The sequence below is a fragment of the Megascapheus bottae genome, chromosome 35, assembly GCF_031878675.1.
Source record: "Megascapheus bottae isolate mThoBot1 chromosome 35, mThoBot2.hap1, whole genome shotgun sequence".
Lineage (NCBI taxonomy): Eukaryota > Metazoa > Chordata > Mammalia > Rodentia > Geomyidae > Megascapheus > Megascapheus bottae.
The window spans coordinates 1,856,876-1,872,719 of NC_143543.1; the positions used below are offsets into that span (position 1 = coordinate 1,856,876).

The 15,844-nt window shown below is 50.4% G+C and overlaps 1 protein-coding gene across 1 annotated transcript in view; it reads left to right on the top strand.

The window, feature by feature from the left end:
* Positions 1–331: 331 nt before the first annotated feature.
* Etnk1 (ethanolamine kinase 1) overlaps positions 332–15,844 on the top strand; it is a 43,347-nt gene continuing 27,834 nt past the window's right edge. Inside the window, exons 1-2 of the mRNA XM_090324478.1 lie at positions 332–713; positions 11,186–11,445. Coding sequence (XP_090180604.1) covers positions 558–713; positions 11,186–11,445 — 416 coding nt within the window. The 5' untranslated portion in view covers positions 332–557. The remainder of the gene's footprint in view (positions 714–11,185; positions 11,446–15,844) is intronic.

The window sequence follows — 15,844 nt, forward strand, 5'->3', positions numbered from 1 at the left end:
TCCCCTCCCCCTCCTCCCCCTCCTCCCCCCCTCAATCTCCCCCCAACCCCAGGGCGGGGACGGTGGGTGACAGAGCAGGACGACCAGGGGATGGATGGTGGGGGTGGGGGGGCGGCCCGGGTCGGCCGGGGACGCGCAGGCCCCGCCCACCCCGGTGTGGCCACGCCCATTGTGGCGCCAGCACGGCGGCGCTGACGTCACGGGCCCCGCCCCCTCCCTCCCCGCGCGACGCCAGCGTCAGGCCCTTCCCGGCAGGCTCCGCGGCGGGCCGCCGGCCAGAGCCGTGAAGGAAGCGTCCGCGAGCGGCCGCGCTGCGACCCGGCGGCGGCGGCGGCGGCGGCGGCGGCTCCACACCCGGCTCGGCGGCCGAGCGCCTCGTCTGCGTCCCCGCCCTCCCCTCACCCCCCGGCTCGTCCCGCTCCTCCCCGTCGCCCGCCCTCCGGCGAGGGCGCCCCGGCACGGAAGGCCCCAGCGGCAGCCTGTCGGCGCCCTCCGCCGCCGCCGCGCTCGCCGTCGCCGTCGTCGTGGTGGTGGTGGTGACCGCCGTCGCCTGGGCCATGGCCAACTACATCCACGTCCCGCCCGGCTCCCCGGACGTGCCCCGGCTGGACGTGACGGTGCCGGACCAGGAGGGGCGGCGCTGCCGCGAGGGGGCCCTGCGCCTGCTGCGGCACCTGCGGCCGCGCTGGGACCCGCGGGACGTGACGCTGCAGGTACGGCGGGGACCCCGGGACCCCCGGGCGGTGACCCCCGCCGCGGGGACCCCCGGGACCTCCGGGAGGTGACCCCCTCCGCGGGGACCCCCGGGACCTCCGGGAGGTGACCCCCTCCGCGGGGACCCCCGGGACCGCCGGGAGGTGACCCCCGCTGCGGGGACCCCCGGGACCGCCGGGAGGTGACCCCCTCCGCGGGGACCCCCGGGACCGCCGGGAGGTGACCCCCTCCGCGGGGACCCCCGGGACCGCCGGGAGGTGACCCCCGCTGCGGGGACCCCTGGGAGGTGACCCCCGCCGTGGGGAACCCCGGGACCCCCGGGAGGTGACCCCCGCTGCGGGGACCCCTGGGAGGTGACCCCCGCCGCGGGGAACCCCGGGACCTCCGGGAGGTGACCCCCGCCGCGGGGACCCCTGGGAGGTGACCCCCGCCGCGGGGAACCCCGGGACCCCCGGGAGGTGACCCCCGCCTTGGGGACCCCCGGGAGGTGACCCCCGCCGCGGGGAACCCTGGGACCCCCGAGAGGTGACCCTGCAGGGAATGGGGTCCCCACGTATCCCAGATCCCCGGGAGGTGACCCTGCAGGTAAAGGGGTCCCCACGTATCCCAGATCCCCGGGAGGTGACCCTGCAGGGAACGGGGTCCCCACGTCTCCCAGATCCCCGGGAGGTGACCCTGTAGGTAAAGGGGTCCCCACGTCTCCCAGACCCTCGGGAGGTGACCCTGCAGGGAACGGGGTCCCCACGTATCCCAGATCCCCGGGAGGTGACCCTGCAGGGAACGGGGTCCCCACGTCTCCCAGATCCCCGGGAGGTGACCCTGTAGGTAAAGGGGTCCCCACGTCTCCCAGACCCTCGGGAGGTGACCCTGCAGGGAACGGGGTCCCCACGTATCCCAGATCCCCGGGAGGTGACCCTGCAGGGAACGGGGTCCCCACGTCTCCCAGATCCCCGGGAGGTGACCCTGCAGGTAAAGGGGTCCCCACGTCTCCCAGACCCTCGGGAGGTGACCCTGCAGGGAACGGGGTCCCCACGTCTCCCAGACCCTCGGGAGGTGACCCTGCAGGGAACGGGGTCCCCACGTCTCCCAGACCCCCGGGAGGTGACCCTGCAGGGAAGGGAGTCCCCACGTCTCCCAGACCCCCGGGAGGTGACCCTGCAGGGAACGGGGTCCCCACGTATCCCAGACCCCCGGGAGGTGACCCTGCAGGGAACGGGGTCCCCACGTATCCCAGACTACCGGCCCCATATCGATCTGAGACCCCTGGGAGGTGACCTTGCAGTGAACGGAGTCCCCACGTATCCCAGACCCCCGGGAGGTGACCCTGCAGGGAAGGGGGTCCCCACATATCCCAGACCCCTGGGAGGTGACCCTGCAGGTAAGGGGGTCCCCACGTATCCCAGACTCCTGGCCCCATATCGATCTGAGACCCCTGGGAGGTGACCTTGCAGGGAAGGGGGTCCCCACGTATCCCAGACCCCTGGGAGGTGACCCTGCAAGGAACGGGGTCCCCACTTATCCCAGACCCCCCCCAACCCCACACCGTGGCCCGGAGGAACCCGCCCCCCTGGCCCCCTGAACCCCCTCCTCCCCCCAATGCTGTGTTCTCTGATCGTCACACCTAGCAAGGTCTCTCCCCCTCTCCCTTGACTCCCTCCTCCCTGACCTTTTTCTGAGGGTGCCAGGGAGGCAGATCTGCCCATCCTAACCGCTACACCCCGTGACGCACCCCGCCATGCCACCCGGGAAGATTCCTGGTAATGATAGCACGCCTGGACCCACGCTCCCAGCCCCTGGTCCCGGGTACCTGTAAGCGACCCCCCCCCCCTCCCCCCCCCCCCCCCCCGCCCCGTCCTCCGCCAACTTCCTAGCCCGGGGTCCTGGACTGGAGCCTCAAGTCCTTACATGAATAATCCTTTCCTCTCTGCCACCCTCTCTCTCCCCACCACCCACATTGATGGCTTATCCAGCGTGCAAACACACGCGTGCATTTTCCTCTCCCTTCCCGAGTCAGGTCAGCACTCGTTTCCACAATGTTGGGGCCTTGATTGCAGGAGCTCTGCAGGGGCCCAGCCGGGCTGGTCACCTGAATTACTCCAAGTTGGCCCGGTGACAGGAATGTGGGGTGCAGGCTTTGGGCTGTTCTCAGGAGCCTGGGAAGCCCCGGAGGGTGTAGGGGTTTTATAATCTGTCACCATACACTTAGGATTTCCTGTACCATCCTTCATGTTTTGAATGGTTCAGTTTTTTTTATGTATGTGCATACACACACACACACACACGCACACACATACATGCATACACGCATGTGATTTCAAAAGCCAGGGTTTGAGACCCGATCCTGTAATGTAAGAAAATATCAGCATGAGTCAAGTCATGTGCCTGGTTTTGGTGATGCGCACCCTTCACTGAGTTGTCCAGTGACTTCTGCCAGGTTTGCTGATTTGAATGTCCCCCGCCTCCCCTTCCTTAGTTCTTAGAGTAGCCTGCCACCTGTACAAAAATGAATTAAACATGAGTAGTGGGTTGGGTCTGGCAGTTCCTGACACTTGACTAAGTTTTAGTTTCAGTTCTGATGGCTTAGAAGAGTTCTGAGCAGATCAGATGAACTCATGTTTTGGAAAAAAAAAAAAAAAAAACCCAAAACAAAACCAAAACCCACAGAAACTTGTGAGATGAAAAGTTTTGAAATTTTCAGGTGAAGGTAGATGTGTTAGAGTAAGAATATAGGAAATTGTGATGTTTATGTATAATTTAAAAAAGTTAATACATTTTTTTCTTTTCCAAATCGAAACTTACACCAATTAATAAATGATTTGTTGTGTTGGGAATGGATGCTAGGCACATTCTAAGCCACTAAGCTACATGTATACTGTCATTCATACTTGATTTTACTTACATTAGTAATGAACTTGTCGACTGTCTAGAAGGTTTCAGAGTTTACTAAAATGATTTATTTTCTGGCAGTTATGAATGAAGCAATACCTTTTACAGGCAGTGCTACTTTTTAAGTAGTGACATTTAGGTTTGAAGATTGGAACTTCCTTTGACGTACTTGTGTGGAGAAGAGTAGTTGAAGGTACTATAATAAGTCAGGCTGATGTTTTTATTAACAAAATCATCTGTTAGGATATTTTTATTTAAAAAAATCATAAGTAGATACTGTCTCTTTTTCCTTCTTTTTTTTTTTTTTTGGGGCCAGTTGAGGGGTTTGAACTCAGGGCTTGGGTGCTGTCCTTGAGCCTCTCTGCTCAAGGCTAGCACTCTTCCACTTGAGCCACAGTGCCACTTCTGGCTTTTTCTGTTTATATGGCACTGAGGAATTTGAACCCAGGGCTTCATGTGTGTTAGGCAAGCACTCTACCACAAGCCATATTCCTGCTGTCTCTTTTCTTAAGGTGAAACTTGGTGATGTAAAGCCAGGAATAGGTAAAAGGGCAAAAGATAGCAATATCAAACTGTTGGAAAGTTCATAACCAATTGCTATCAAATCATGGCTTCTTTTTTGCTTGCTTGCTTTCTTGCTTTCAAGGCTGGTCCTGGGGCTTGAACTCAGAGCCTGGGTATGGTATTGTCTTTGAGTTTTTTTTTGTTTGTTTGTTTTTCTTTCTTTTTTCTCAAGGCTAGCACTCTACTGCTTGAACCACACCTCCACTTTCAGCTTTTTGATTGTTCATTGGAGATGAGTGTCTGAAGGACTTGCCCGAGCTGGCTTTGAACCTTCACCCCAGATCTCAGCTTCCTGAGTAGCTAGGGTTACAGGTGTGAACCCTGGTGCCCTGCCGAGCATGGCTTCTTGTGTAACAACTTTTTTTTTCTTTTGAGACAGGGGTGGCTTTCTAGTCCACGCTGGTTTAGAACTTGAGATCCTCCTGTATTGGCCTTCCTTTGGCTACTATTGCAGGAATGTACTAGCATGCTTAGCCTGTGTGGAAATGTCTAATTTTGACCTTTTAGCTTGTAACCTGAACTTCTTATGTACCTATTTGTGATGGTAAATCTTCCAGTATATTTATTCTTTAGTGATAGTCATGTTCTAAGAAGTACAAAGTTGTTTTGGTCTAGAGGCAGGTGAATCAGTAAGTTGAATAGATGGTTATTTGCCTCTCAATGTAATAGATTTTACTTCTTATAGTCTAGGTCATTGCAAGCCTTAATGATGCTTTAGAATTTCTTCAGCAAATCTCAATGGAAATATTTGCTTCTGAGATTTTATTTTCTTAGAATTGTAAGGATTAAAAAAAAATCAGCTCTCCATTGTCAGAAGGGGAAACCATGTGTCATGTAGTCAACAAATTTTAGGGCAGCTGACTAAATAGCCTGTGCTTTCTTCAGGATTGAAAAAAAACTTTTTATAAGTTTAAAATGTGCTTTCAACATATTTTAGGAGCTTCTTGGCCACTATTTCTACAAACTGGTTTCCAAGATTTACCAGAAAAATGTAGAAACAAGCAAAAACTTGAATTCAGTCAAAATACCAAGAGAGCCAAGACTTTGCTCATAACTTAAACAGGCACACGAAATAATTAATCTTAGTCTGTTCACGGTGTCCTTACTTGATTAAAGGAGTAAAGAGAGGGTGCTCACGCCTGTAATCCTAGTTACGCAGGAGGCTGAGATCTGAGGATCTCAGTTCAAAGCCCGCCAGGGAGGATACCACACCTCCATTTTCTTCTCCTGGAGCTGGTGGTAGAACCCAGACCTCGTGCATTCTAGGCAAGCCATCCTTCACTGAGCTGCAGTCCAGCCCTTTGCTGACTTCCCTGTTTCTGAAATCTGTCTTGAGCCTACAGCCAGGCCCAGTGGCACACATCGGTACTACCAGCTGCTGGAGGCTGGGCGGGGCGAGGGCGTCTAAAGCACTAGCTTGGAAGCTGGTCTTTGTGTGTTTACATGCTTTTCCTGGCTTTCAAACCATTTTGAAGGTAGTTCAGTAGTCTATGAAATATCCTTAACCTTTTGTTTTAGTATTGATAGGTAATATTTGATATTCTTTTTTCTATCGATTGTGGGACTTGAACTCAGGGCCTGAGCACTGTCCTTGGGCTTTCTCAAGGCTAGAGCTCTACCACTTGAGCCTCAGCACCACTTCTGGCTTTTTCTATGTATGTGGTACCAAGGAATTGAACCCGGGTCTTAGTGTCAGGCTAGGCAAGCACTCTACACTAGGCCAAACTCCCAGCCCTTCTTTTTCTTTTCTTTTTTTTGCCACTCCTGGCCTTGAATTCACAGCCTGAGCACTGTCCTTGGGCATCCTCAAGGCTGGTGCTCAAACACTTGAGCCACAGCACCACTTCCAGCTTCTGTGCATGTGGTACTAAGGAATTGAGCCCGGGTCTTCATGCATGCTAGGCGAGCGCTCTACCACTAGGCCAAACTCCTGGCCTTTGATAATATTCTTTAAAGAATAAAATAGTGGGTTTACCCACTTCCTCTATTACGCTGGCTCCCTTCAGTGTTCTGGTGAATCTACTTAATTCATTTGCTATTGTATGGTGGTAGGGCTCTGACAACTTGGTTCCTCACACCGTGACCAAGTGACCTGGCACTGATCTGCACTCAGCCTGAAGGTCTGATTGATTGATTGTGCCTCCCATCTCTCTCCCCCCGCCCCCACTTTGTCTTGAGACTGGGTCTTGCCAGGTGGCCTAGGCTTGCCTCAAGCTCCCCATCCTCCTGCTTTAGCTTCCTGAGTGTGAGGATTACAGCTCTCTCTATTTTTAAAAAAGATAAACTTGTCTCTTCTTTGAGCAGTCGATATTTTCATAGCATCTTAGGCCAATTAAGCTAATATATTCAGTGTGCATAGAAGATGTGTCTGTAAGACATCTTTTTTTGGTCAGTCCTGGGTCTTGAACTCGGGCCCTGGTCACTGTCCTTGGACTTTCTCAAGGCTAGAGCTCTACCACTTGAGCCTCAGCACCACTTCTAGCTTTTTCTACGTATGTGTTACCAAGAAATTGAACCCGGGTCTTTGTGCATGCTAGGCAAGCACTCTACCACTGGGCCACGCTCCCGGCCCTGGAAGGCATCTTGAGAGTCGTAGATGCACGTAAGAGTTCTAGATGATTCTCTGCAGAGCTTCTCCCTTCCCTGGTTAAGTCCAGCGTTCTGTTCTCTCTTGCCTCTCTTTGTACTCTGACACTGTGGGCAATATGTTGCCACGTACTGAGAGAGTTGTGCAATATTTGATAAGGCTCCAGTTTATGGAAGTTATTAGTATTTCTTCCCATGTATTGCATTAAGGTCACTGTAGACCCAGGAGCTGCTGTGTGCTAGTTTATCTCCAGATGTTAACACCTGCGTGACAGGGACCAGTGGGATGGAAATGGGGTGGCTTCGGAGTCTTAGTTCCTGCCAGGCATGCACCTTGATGAATTTTGAAATGGGTGCAAAGTGGCCTCACTGCTTACCTGGGAATGAAATGGAATGCCGGAATAGATGCCGCGCCCCTCCCCACAGGTGAGTGGCAGAATTGAACCAAAGGAATCCTTTGGTCCTAAATCTCAGTCAGTGGAACCCACTTTGGGGTTCAGCATGGAGCTCTGTTTCCTCTGGGTTTTTTGGACCATTTATACCCGTAAAAGGAGCCCTCGGGTGGGTTTGCAGGGGTGGGGAGGTCGTTGGCAAAAGCACATTTGGGAATGTGCCTGCTCCTGCGGCTGCACCCTCAGCTTCAAGCTGTGTCTAGAAGAAACGGAGAGGCATTTCTGGCCCGAGGAAGCCGTGGCACACAGAGAGTGAGGCTAGATTGAGTTGCTGGGCAGAGCAGAGTGAGGAGGGAGAGAAGTGATGTTTTCTGGAAGCAGGTGTGGTTCCATGCCAGCATTTTGTGCCCTTCTGAGGTGTTGAAATGTTACCAAGGATGTGTTGAGATTCACTAATTACTTTTGAGCTGTGTGTGTGTGTGTGTGTGTGTGTGTGTGTATGTGTGTATGTGTGTATGTGTGTATGTGTATGTATTTGAGTCTGGGTTCTGTCTCTTAGCTTTTTTGTTTGAGGCTGGCATCCTACCTACCACCTGAGCCACAGCTCCACTTTGAACTTTTTGCTGGTTACTAGGAGATAAGAGTCTCAGACTATCTTTTCTGGGCTAGCTTTGAACCGAAATCCTCAGATCTCAGCCTCCTGAGTAGCTAGGATTACAGGCTTGAGTCACTGAATGCTTGGCTGGATGAGGTTTTTTTTTTGTTGTTTGTTTTGTTTGTTTGTTTTTTGGTAGGTCATAGGGCTTGGACTCTGGGCCTGGGCGCTGTGCCTGAGCTTTTCAGCACAAGTCTACCGCCCTACTCCTGGGCCTGGGCATTGTCCCAGAGCTTTTCAACTCAAGGCTACCGCCCTACCCTAGAGCCTCAACCCTGCTTCCGCTTTTCTAGTGGTTAGTTGGAGATAAGAGTCCCACGGTGCTCTTTAGTGCTCAGGCTAGCTTTGAACTGCAATCTTCAGATCTCAGCCTCCTGGATAGCTAGGATTACAGGTGTGAGCCATCGCACCCAGCTTTTTTTTTTTTTAAACAAGTAATTCTCTGGGAAAATAATGTGAGAAGGTCATTTTACAAGGGATTACATAGATACAAAATAGTTTTACTAAATAGATATTGTGACAATCTCAAACTTGGCATAGGACAAAAATTTCAGTATTGCTATTGCATTCTGTTTCTCAGCTGCTTTTTTTTTTTTTTTTTGCCAGTACCAGGGTTTGAACTCAGGAATTCACTCGATTGGCTTGCTTGCTCAGCGAGGTGCTCTTATCATTTGAGCCAGTCCCTGGGACCTCTGTTTTTTTCCCAGTTATTCTGGAGAATGAATCTTGCAGATTTTCTGTCCGGGCTGAGTTTGAACTGTGGACAGATGATGGCATTTTCACACGGGCTTACATAGCTCAAGATCTGGGGATCTGTAAGAAAGGACAGCTCTCTCCACACACATAATAAAATAAGATTTCTTAATTGCCTACATTCTCAAGAGACAGTCTGTATGTCAAAGTGGCAGTATTTCCCCCTTTAGAGGCAAAAAAGAAGGCTTACATATTTGAGCAGTTTGTAAATCTATATCCAGCTCTAGAAATTATAATTTGTAGGATGGGAACAAGATACAGTAGGTATTTATCCAAGTCATGGTAACAACTGGCTAAAAACCAGGTATGTGATGTGTGTGTGTGTGTGTGTGTGCGCGTGCGTGCGTGCGTGCGTGTGTGTGTGTATGCGTGCGTGCGCGCGCGTGCCCAGGTGCCCGCGTGCTGGGTACTGGGGCTTGAATTCAGCGCCTGGGTGCTCTCCCCTAGCTTTATTGGTCAAGGCTAGTGCTCTAGCCCTTGCTCTAGGGAAGTTCCTGATACAAGACTTCTGCATTCTCTCTCCACTGACCTTGGACTTGGGGAAGTTTTTCAGTCTAGCTATAGGAATGAGAATGACCTCATCCCCTGCAGTTTTTGGCAGTGTTTCTGGTAATCCTTTAGGCTGTTTCCTTGCCTCTCCTAGGTTCTCTGTGGCTGTCCTAGTCCTGTGCTCAGCGGGACAGTGCTCTCTTCCCCAGACTGCTCTGTCCATGGATCTGTGCTCTTTCCTGCAGACTCCACCTGCTCGCACCTCACCTCACCTTTTCTCACCCACAGCTCTCTCAGCACTCGGCCTCCATTTGTCACCAGCCATGAAAGATCGAGGCTGTCCCAGGGCCAAGTCACAAGTAGCTCTATTATCAGAAGTCCAGTGTCTCAAAAACTCTGCTCTGTGTTGTCTTTGGGGGAGGAGAGCAGAAGGGAGGGGAGGAGACTTGTGAACGTGTATGCTCTCTCCAGTGACTCCTGGTCTGAGGGTTTTCAGGCTATAAGGTGACTTTGATGGGTGATTTTCATCCCCCCCTCCCCAGCTCCCCCTACTGTATCCTGTGTGGAGGCGGACCCAAGCTGTGTCCTGTTACATGGCGCGCTCTGACTGTGTCAGGCCCCCCCCCACACACACCTGCCATGGTGTCTTAGGGTGAGAACCCTCAGCTCAGTCAGGCCTGAGCCAGAGACCAAGTGTAAAACAGATGAGAGCCAGGCAGCCTGTACCCGAGACTGCCTGAGGCAGGCCAGGCAAGGAGAAGGCCTGGTGTGGCCTGCATCACTTCCCTTTGTTTTATGAAAATCACTATACCTACATTATAAAAAGGACGCAAGCAAGCAAAGAGGCCCTCAGGGAAGAAGAAACAGACTATCTAGGAAAGGAAATATACTGCAAGCCTCATAACACACTGTGGAGTTTGGACATCTTCTTTTATATACACGTATATGTGCATTTTTATATATACTATATTTAACATTTACTGTATAATTACAATAACAATGTATAATGTATTATGCATAACATGTTATATATATGATGTCCAAAGTCCAGCATGCTATATGCATGACATAGATGATACACATACATTATGCATGTATATGACATGTTTATAATAATGTAGTTGGATGAAGATTGATCAAGCAAAACCATCTGAGAGGCCAACACTTGCATAAGGCTAGGATGGAAGGTTGTGTAGGGGGAGCCTGTGGGTGTGGGTGTGGAAAGAAATTAATAAAGCTCAGCCCCTTTTATCCCTTAGTTAATGTGTGGACTTGGTTTTAAAGAAACAGTATAAGAATGATGGCTATGATAAGGAGCTGAAAATAGTAAGAGTTAAAAACGTATTTGATTGAAGCTGGGAATGTGACTTAGTGGTAGAGTGCTTGGCATGCACAAAGCCCTGGGTTTGATTCCTTAGTAGCACATACACAGAAAAAGCAGAAGTGGAGCTGTGGCTCAAGTGGTATAGAGTGTTAGCCTTGAGCAAAAGAAGCTCAGGAACAGGCACCAGGCCCTAAGTTCAAGCCCCAGGACTAGCCCCCCCCCCCAAAAAAAAAAAAAAGGTTACTCAGCACATTTTAGTACTATTTCAGAGCCATGTGCCTCATGCATTACATGATGCAAATCAAAATGAGAGGAAAGAGCAGATGGTGGGGTTGGGAGGGGAAAGAGTGAATGTAAAGTTCTCTTGGAAGACATTTGGCCAGGAAGGAAAGAAAATGAGGTCGGCATTTAAAACCCAAAGAAGTCATGCGGGATCATCTAGCTTCTCTGTCAGTTAGCACCTTTTAACCTTTCCCTCTCCCCCATTTCAGCCTATATGCACATTCTGTCATGTGTTTTGGAATCTGATATGAATCTTGCATACATCTAGGGCTTGTATGTTATCCAAATCTAGCATGAGCTTTATAATTTCTGTAATCCAGACTACTCAGTAGGCTGAGATCTGAGGATCAAGAATCAAACTCAGCCCAAGCAAGAAGGTCAATGAAACTCTTTAGCTCCAATTCATTTAGCAGCAGAAAATTGGAAGTGGCTGCCAAGCCTGTGCCTGGGCCCTGAGCCCTGTCCCAGCCTGGGTTTTGCCGGGGTGTCCGGGGGAGCCCCTCCAGCGTGTCCCCCTCTCTGTGCTTTCTCCCGAGGCAGCTGTTCACAGATGGAATCACCAACAAGCTCATCGCGTGCTACGTGGGCGACACCATGGAGGACGTGGTGCTGGTGAGAATTTACGGCAACAAGACGGAGCTGCTGGTGGACCGGGAGGAAGAGGTGAAGAGCTTCCGCGTGCTGCAGGCGCACGGCTGCGCACCCCAGCTCTACTGCACCTTCAACAACGGACTCTGCTACCAGTTCATCCAGGGCAAGGCGCTGGATCCGCAGCACGTCTGCAGCCCCGCCATTTTCAGGTACGCTGCTGCCTCCTGCCTGCCCCCCTCGCCAGAGCGGAGGGCTGGCTGCCAGGCCCGTCCTGGGCATGGCCTCGGCGGCCTTGAGCACCGCCTTTCAGTTTTGTTGCTCAAGGCTGGCTTTCTACCCCCTGAGCCACAGCTCCACCTCCAGCGTTGTCTTTCTTTGAGCAACTGTTTTGTTGACTTAGAAACTTGGTTCACAGTATTGTTTTATGTTTCCTATAGGACAAATAAATGTTTGCCATTCTCCTTGTTGACTCTGCAAAGGAAAGGCAAGTGTGTGTGTGTTGGTAGTGGGGCAACGTTCCTTAGTGGGTTTTTTGTTTTTTTTGTTTTTTTTTTGTACTCTAGGCTGGCACTCTGCTACTTTAGCCACAACTCCACTTCTGGTTATTTATTATTTTGCCAGTCCTCAGTCTTGAACTCAAGGCCTGAGCACTGTCCTTGGACTTTCTCAAGCCTAGAGCTCTACCACTTGAGCCACAGCTCCGCTTTTGGCTTTTTCTATGTCTACGCTACAGAGGAATCGAACCTGGGTCTTTGTGCATGCTAGGCAAGCACTCTACCAGTAGGCCAAACTCCCGGCCCTTGCCTTGTCATTTCAGTTGCTTATTTCAGGATTATTTTCTGTAAAGATTGTCTTCTTTGGGGCTGGGAGTTTGAAATTACATCACTTCTGGGAGTTTGTCATCACAGACATCACAGTTTTCTTCATAGACAATTATACACATGGAAGTAATGTTTTCTCAGTCAGCGCATGCTTGTTGTGTATTTAATTTGTTGTGTCGCATAAGCTGAGGTCTAGCACTTGTCTACACCACTTGAGCCACATCCCTCGCCTTTTGTCTTTTGAAGCGGTTTTCAGCTGTTGCCTGGATGCAGGCTTCCACTGTAATCCTCAATAACTTCTTGCTCTAGCCGTTTTGAATTGTAAACCTCTTGGTCTCTACCTCCCTGAAGCTGGGATTAGAGGTGTATGCTGCTATGTCTGGCCTCTTTTTTCTTTTTTGCCTGTGGATTTTTATGGGTTACATTGATTTTCAACCGCTGAGCTCGTGTGCAATTCTGGGATCTTTCCACTTGGATTGAATTCTTTATGTACATTTTTGGATTTGATTAGCTCCTGTTTTGTGTCAGCAAATACAAAAGCCAGGAACGTTGAGAGATAAACTTACGAGATATAAAGTATAGGTTTTCCAGCTGTGTGTAAAGTTTACTAATTGAAAAATGGTGTGCTCTTGAGGTTTCCAAAAGACAAGTTTCTTCTTAAAAGCATTTGAATGCATTTTATTTCCGGTCATGGTAATTACACAAGACATAAAAATTGACCATCCTAACCACGGTTTTGAAAGCCAGCAGCATTAAATATATTCACGTGATTATATAACTGATTTCCAGAAGTCTTTTCATCGTCTATTCACATAGTAACTTCTCTATTCCACCTCTCCTCTAGACCCTGCCAGCTGCCATGCCTCTCTCTGTGAGTTTTGACTCTCCTAGGTGCCTCATGTGAGTGGAATGGTACGGAGTTTGTGTTGTGATGTCTCGGCACGGTGGCCCGGCCCTCTTCCTCTCCTTTCTTTCTCTTGGTATACTTTTTTTCTTCTGGGTGATGGGGTGCAGTCCTAGGGTCTTGTGTGTGCTGTCCACCCAGCCTGGGAAGCCCCGATCCTCTCTACTCTAGACAGGCCTCGACTCCTGAGTGCTGGGATAACAAGTGTGAATTCTGTGATCTCCTTTCTTCCCAAGCCTTAAGTGTATTCCTTTTATTGCTCTGCCATTTCGTGTATTCAGGGATAATTGGTTTGCTGGCACTTCTTCAGCCTTTGGGAATAATATTGCTCTGAACCTGGGTAAGCAGACTTCTCTGGAGGCCTGACTCCAGCTCTTTAATTCTTTACCTAGAAAATTGATCGGATCATTTGCTAATTCTACGTGTAATGTTTATTTTTGGGTATTGGTACTGAGGCTTGAACCCAAGACGACCTGGTTTGCTGTTCCTGAGCTTTTTTTTTTTTTTTTAACAAGGTTGGTGTTCTGCCACTTGAGCCACAACCCCACTTCCAGTTTGAGTGTTTCATTGTAGATAAGGCTCACGGGGACTTTCCTGCCGGGACTGGCTTCAAACCGAGACCCTCAGATCTCAGCCTCCTGAGTGGCTAGGAGTACAGATAGCATCCCTTGATGGCTGTGAGGCGAGGGCACTGGGCACTCTCTCTTGTGGAGTGGACTTTCCTGAAGAACGAGGAGGAATGTCGAACATGTGTTTGTGAGCATTTGTGAGCCTGATGTTTATCTTTGGAGAAATACCTACTTTCATTTTAATTGTGTCTCTCCTTCCGTTCATTTTAAGCATTCATTCTACGTTCTTAATCTTAGCCTCTTGTCAAAGGCAGATGCTACTAGACTTACGATTGGGTTGTGAGCTCCATGTGAAGCTTGAGAGAATTATTAGTTGGTTAATAGTTGATGAATGCACCTGTCCCCAACCGAATGCTATAGCCGCACATCTCCTGTGGCCAGCCTGGACTTGTGGCTCGCGGCTGCCACCCAGCGACGGACGGGAGCATTGCAGCCGTGCCTGGCTTTCTGATGAATTGTAAAAAGTGTGGGAAGAAGCCAGGAAGGACACTGTGTGTGTGTGACATGCAGATGGCCTCTTCGTTTCTGGAGGCCGCCTTTCACTCCGTCGTAGATTGGATCCTTTGACGCACAGCTTGGAACTTGGATGAAGTCTGTTTTGTCTGGATTCCTGTGGTTTTGTACCTTAGCTGTTGTGCTCAAGGCGAGCACTTTACCACTGGAGCCACAGCTCCACTTCAGACTTTTTTTTTTTAATTTCAGACTTTCCTGCCTGGCTGGCTTCAAACCATGATCCTCTGATCTCAGCCTTCTGAGTAGTTACGGGCGTGAGCAGCTACCAGTGCTTTGGGCCTTGTTTGTTTTGACAAACAAGTACAGCCCTCCTCCTGCATGCATTATTTCTGTTGGGCTGGGCTTACAGGCGTATCCCACCAGACCTGGTCCCAGCTCTTCAGTTTAGGTCCTCCATTCCCCTCCTGCCCCCCCTCTCCACCCCCCTTCAGTTTTCTCGTGGTTAATTGCAGATGAGTCTCATGGCCGTTAGTGCTCGGGCTGGCTTTGAACCGTGATCCTCAGATCTCAGCCTCCTGAGTAGCTGGGACGACAGGGGGGAGCCACTGTGCCTGGCGCCTGCATTCATTCTGAGTGAGTGCCTGTACATGGGGAGGAAGGACTGCTCCTTTATGGTTCTGCATGTGGACATGGAGAAATCAGAGCCATGCCTTCCCTTCCCTGGCTCCCTTGGGGGATGGGTTGGCACATGCGTATACTCTTTTGCGTTCTCTATTCCATTCGTGTACATACCTGTGCTCAGAGCATTCCTCTTTGCTGACTGGCTCTGTGTAAAGATTTCCAACTTTTCCTTTTCAAGGTGGTTTTAGCCGCTCAGGATCCCTTGAGATTTTGCATGAAATTGTGATAGTTTTTTTTTTTTTAAGCTCTGCAAAGATTGTGATTTTGGTAGTGTGTTGAATCTGCATTTTTCCATTGGGTTCCGTTGGCATCCTGATAGAACTCAGTTCTACAGACCATAGTCATAGGGTTTCTTTTTGTTTTGGTTGTTTCAGTATTGGAGCTTGAATTCAGGACCTGGGCTCTATCCCTTAGATTGTTCTCACTCAAGGCTAGCATTCCACCAGTTGAGCCACAGCTCCACATCTGGGTTTTTTTTTTGCTTGTTAATTAGAGATGAGTCTTAAGAACTTTCCTGCCCAGGCTGGCTTGAACCTCAGATCACTACTTTCTACCTCCTAGGTTGACAGGTGTGAGTCATTGGAGCCTGTCAATATTTTATTTATTCATTTATTTTTGTCCCCCTGCTTTTTTTTTTTTTGTTGGTTGTGAGACTTGAACTCGGGGCCTGGGTGCTGTCTCTGAGCTTTTGTGCTCAAAGCTAGTGCTCTACCACTTGAGCCACACATCTACGTTTGGTTTTCTGGTAGATAAGACTCTCGAGGGCTAGAGTTTTTTTTTTTTTGCCAGTCCTGGGTCTTGAACTCAGGGCTTGGACACTGTCCCTTGAGCTTCCTCAAGGCTAGCGCTCTACCATTTGAGCCACAGCACCACTCTGGCCTTTTCTGTGTATGTGGTACTGAAGAATGAAATCTGTGTTTGAGGGTTAGCTCTGCAGTGGCTGGTTTGGATTACCATTCAATTCCTGCTTCATTTCCAGGAGTAGCAGAGGACTGAAGTGTGAGTCCACATTCTCTGTTCTCTCTCCCGTGCCCCCACGCCCCCCCAGTCTGTCTCCCTCCCTCCCCCTTCTTCTCCCTCTCTCGACAGTTCTGGGGCTTGAACTCAGGCACTGTCCCTG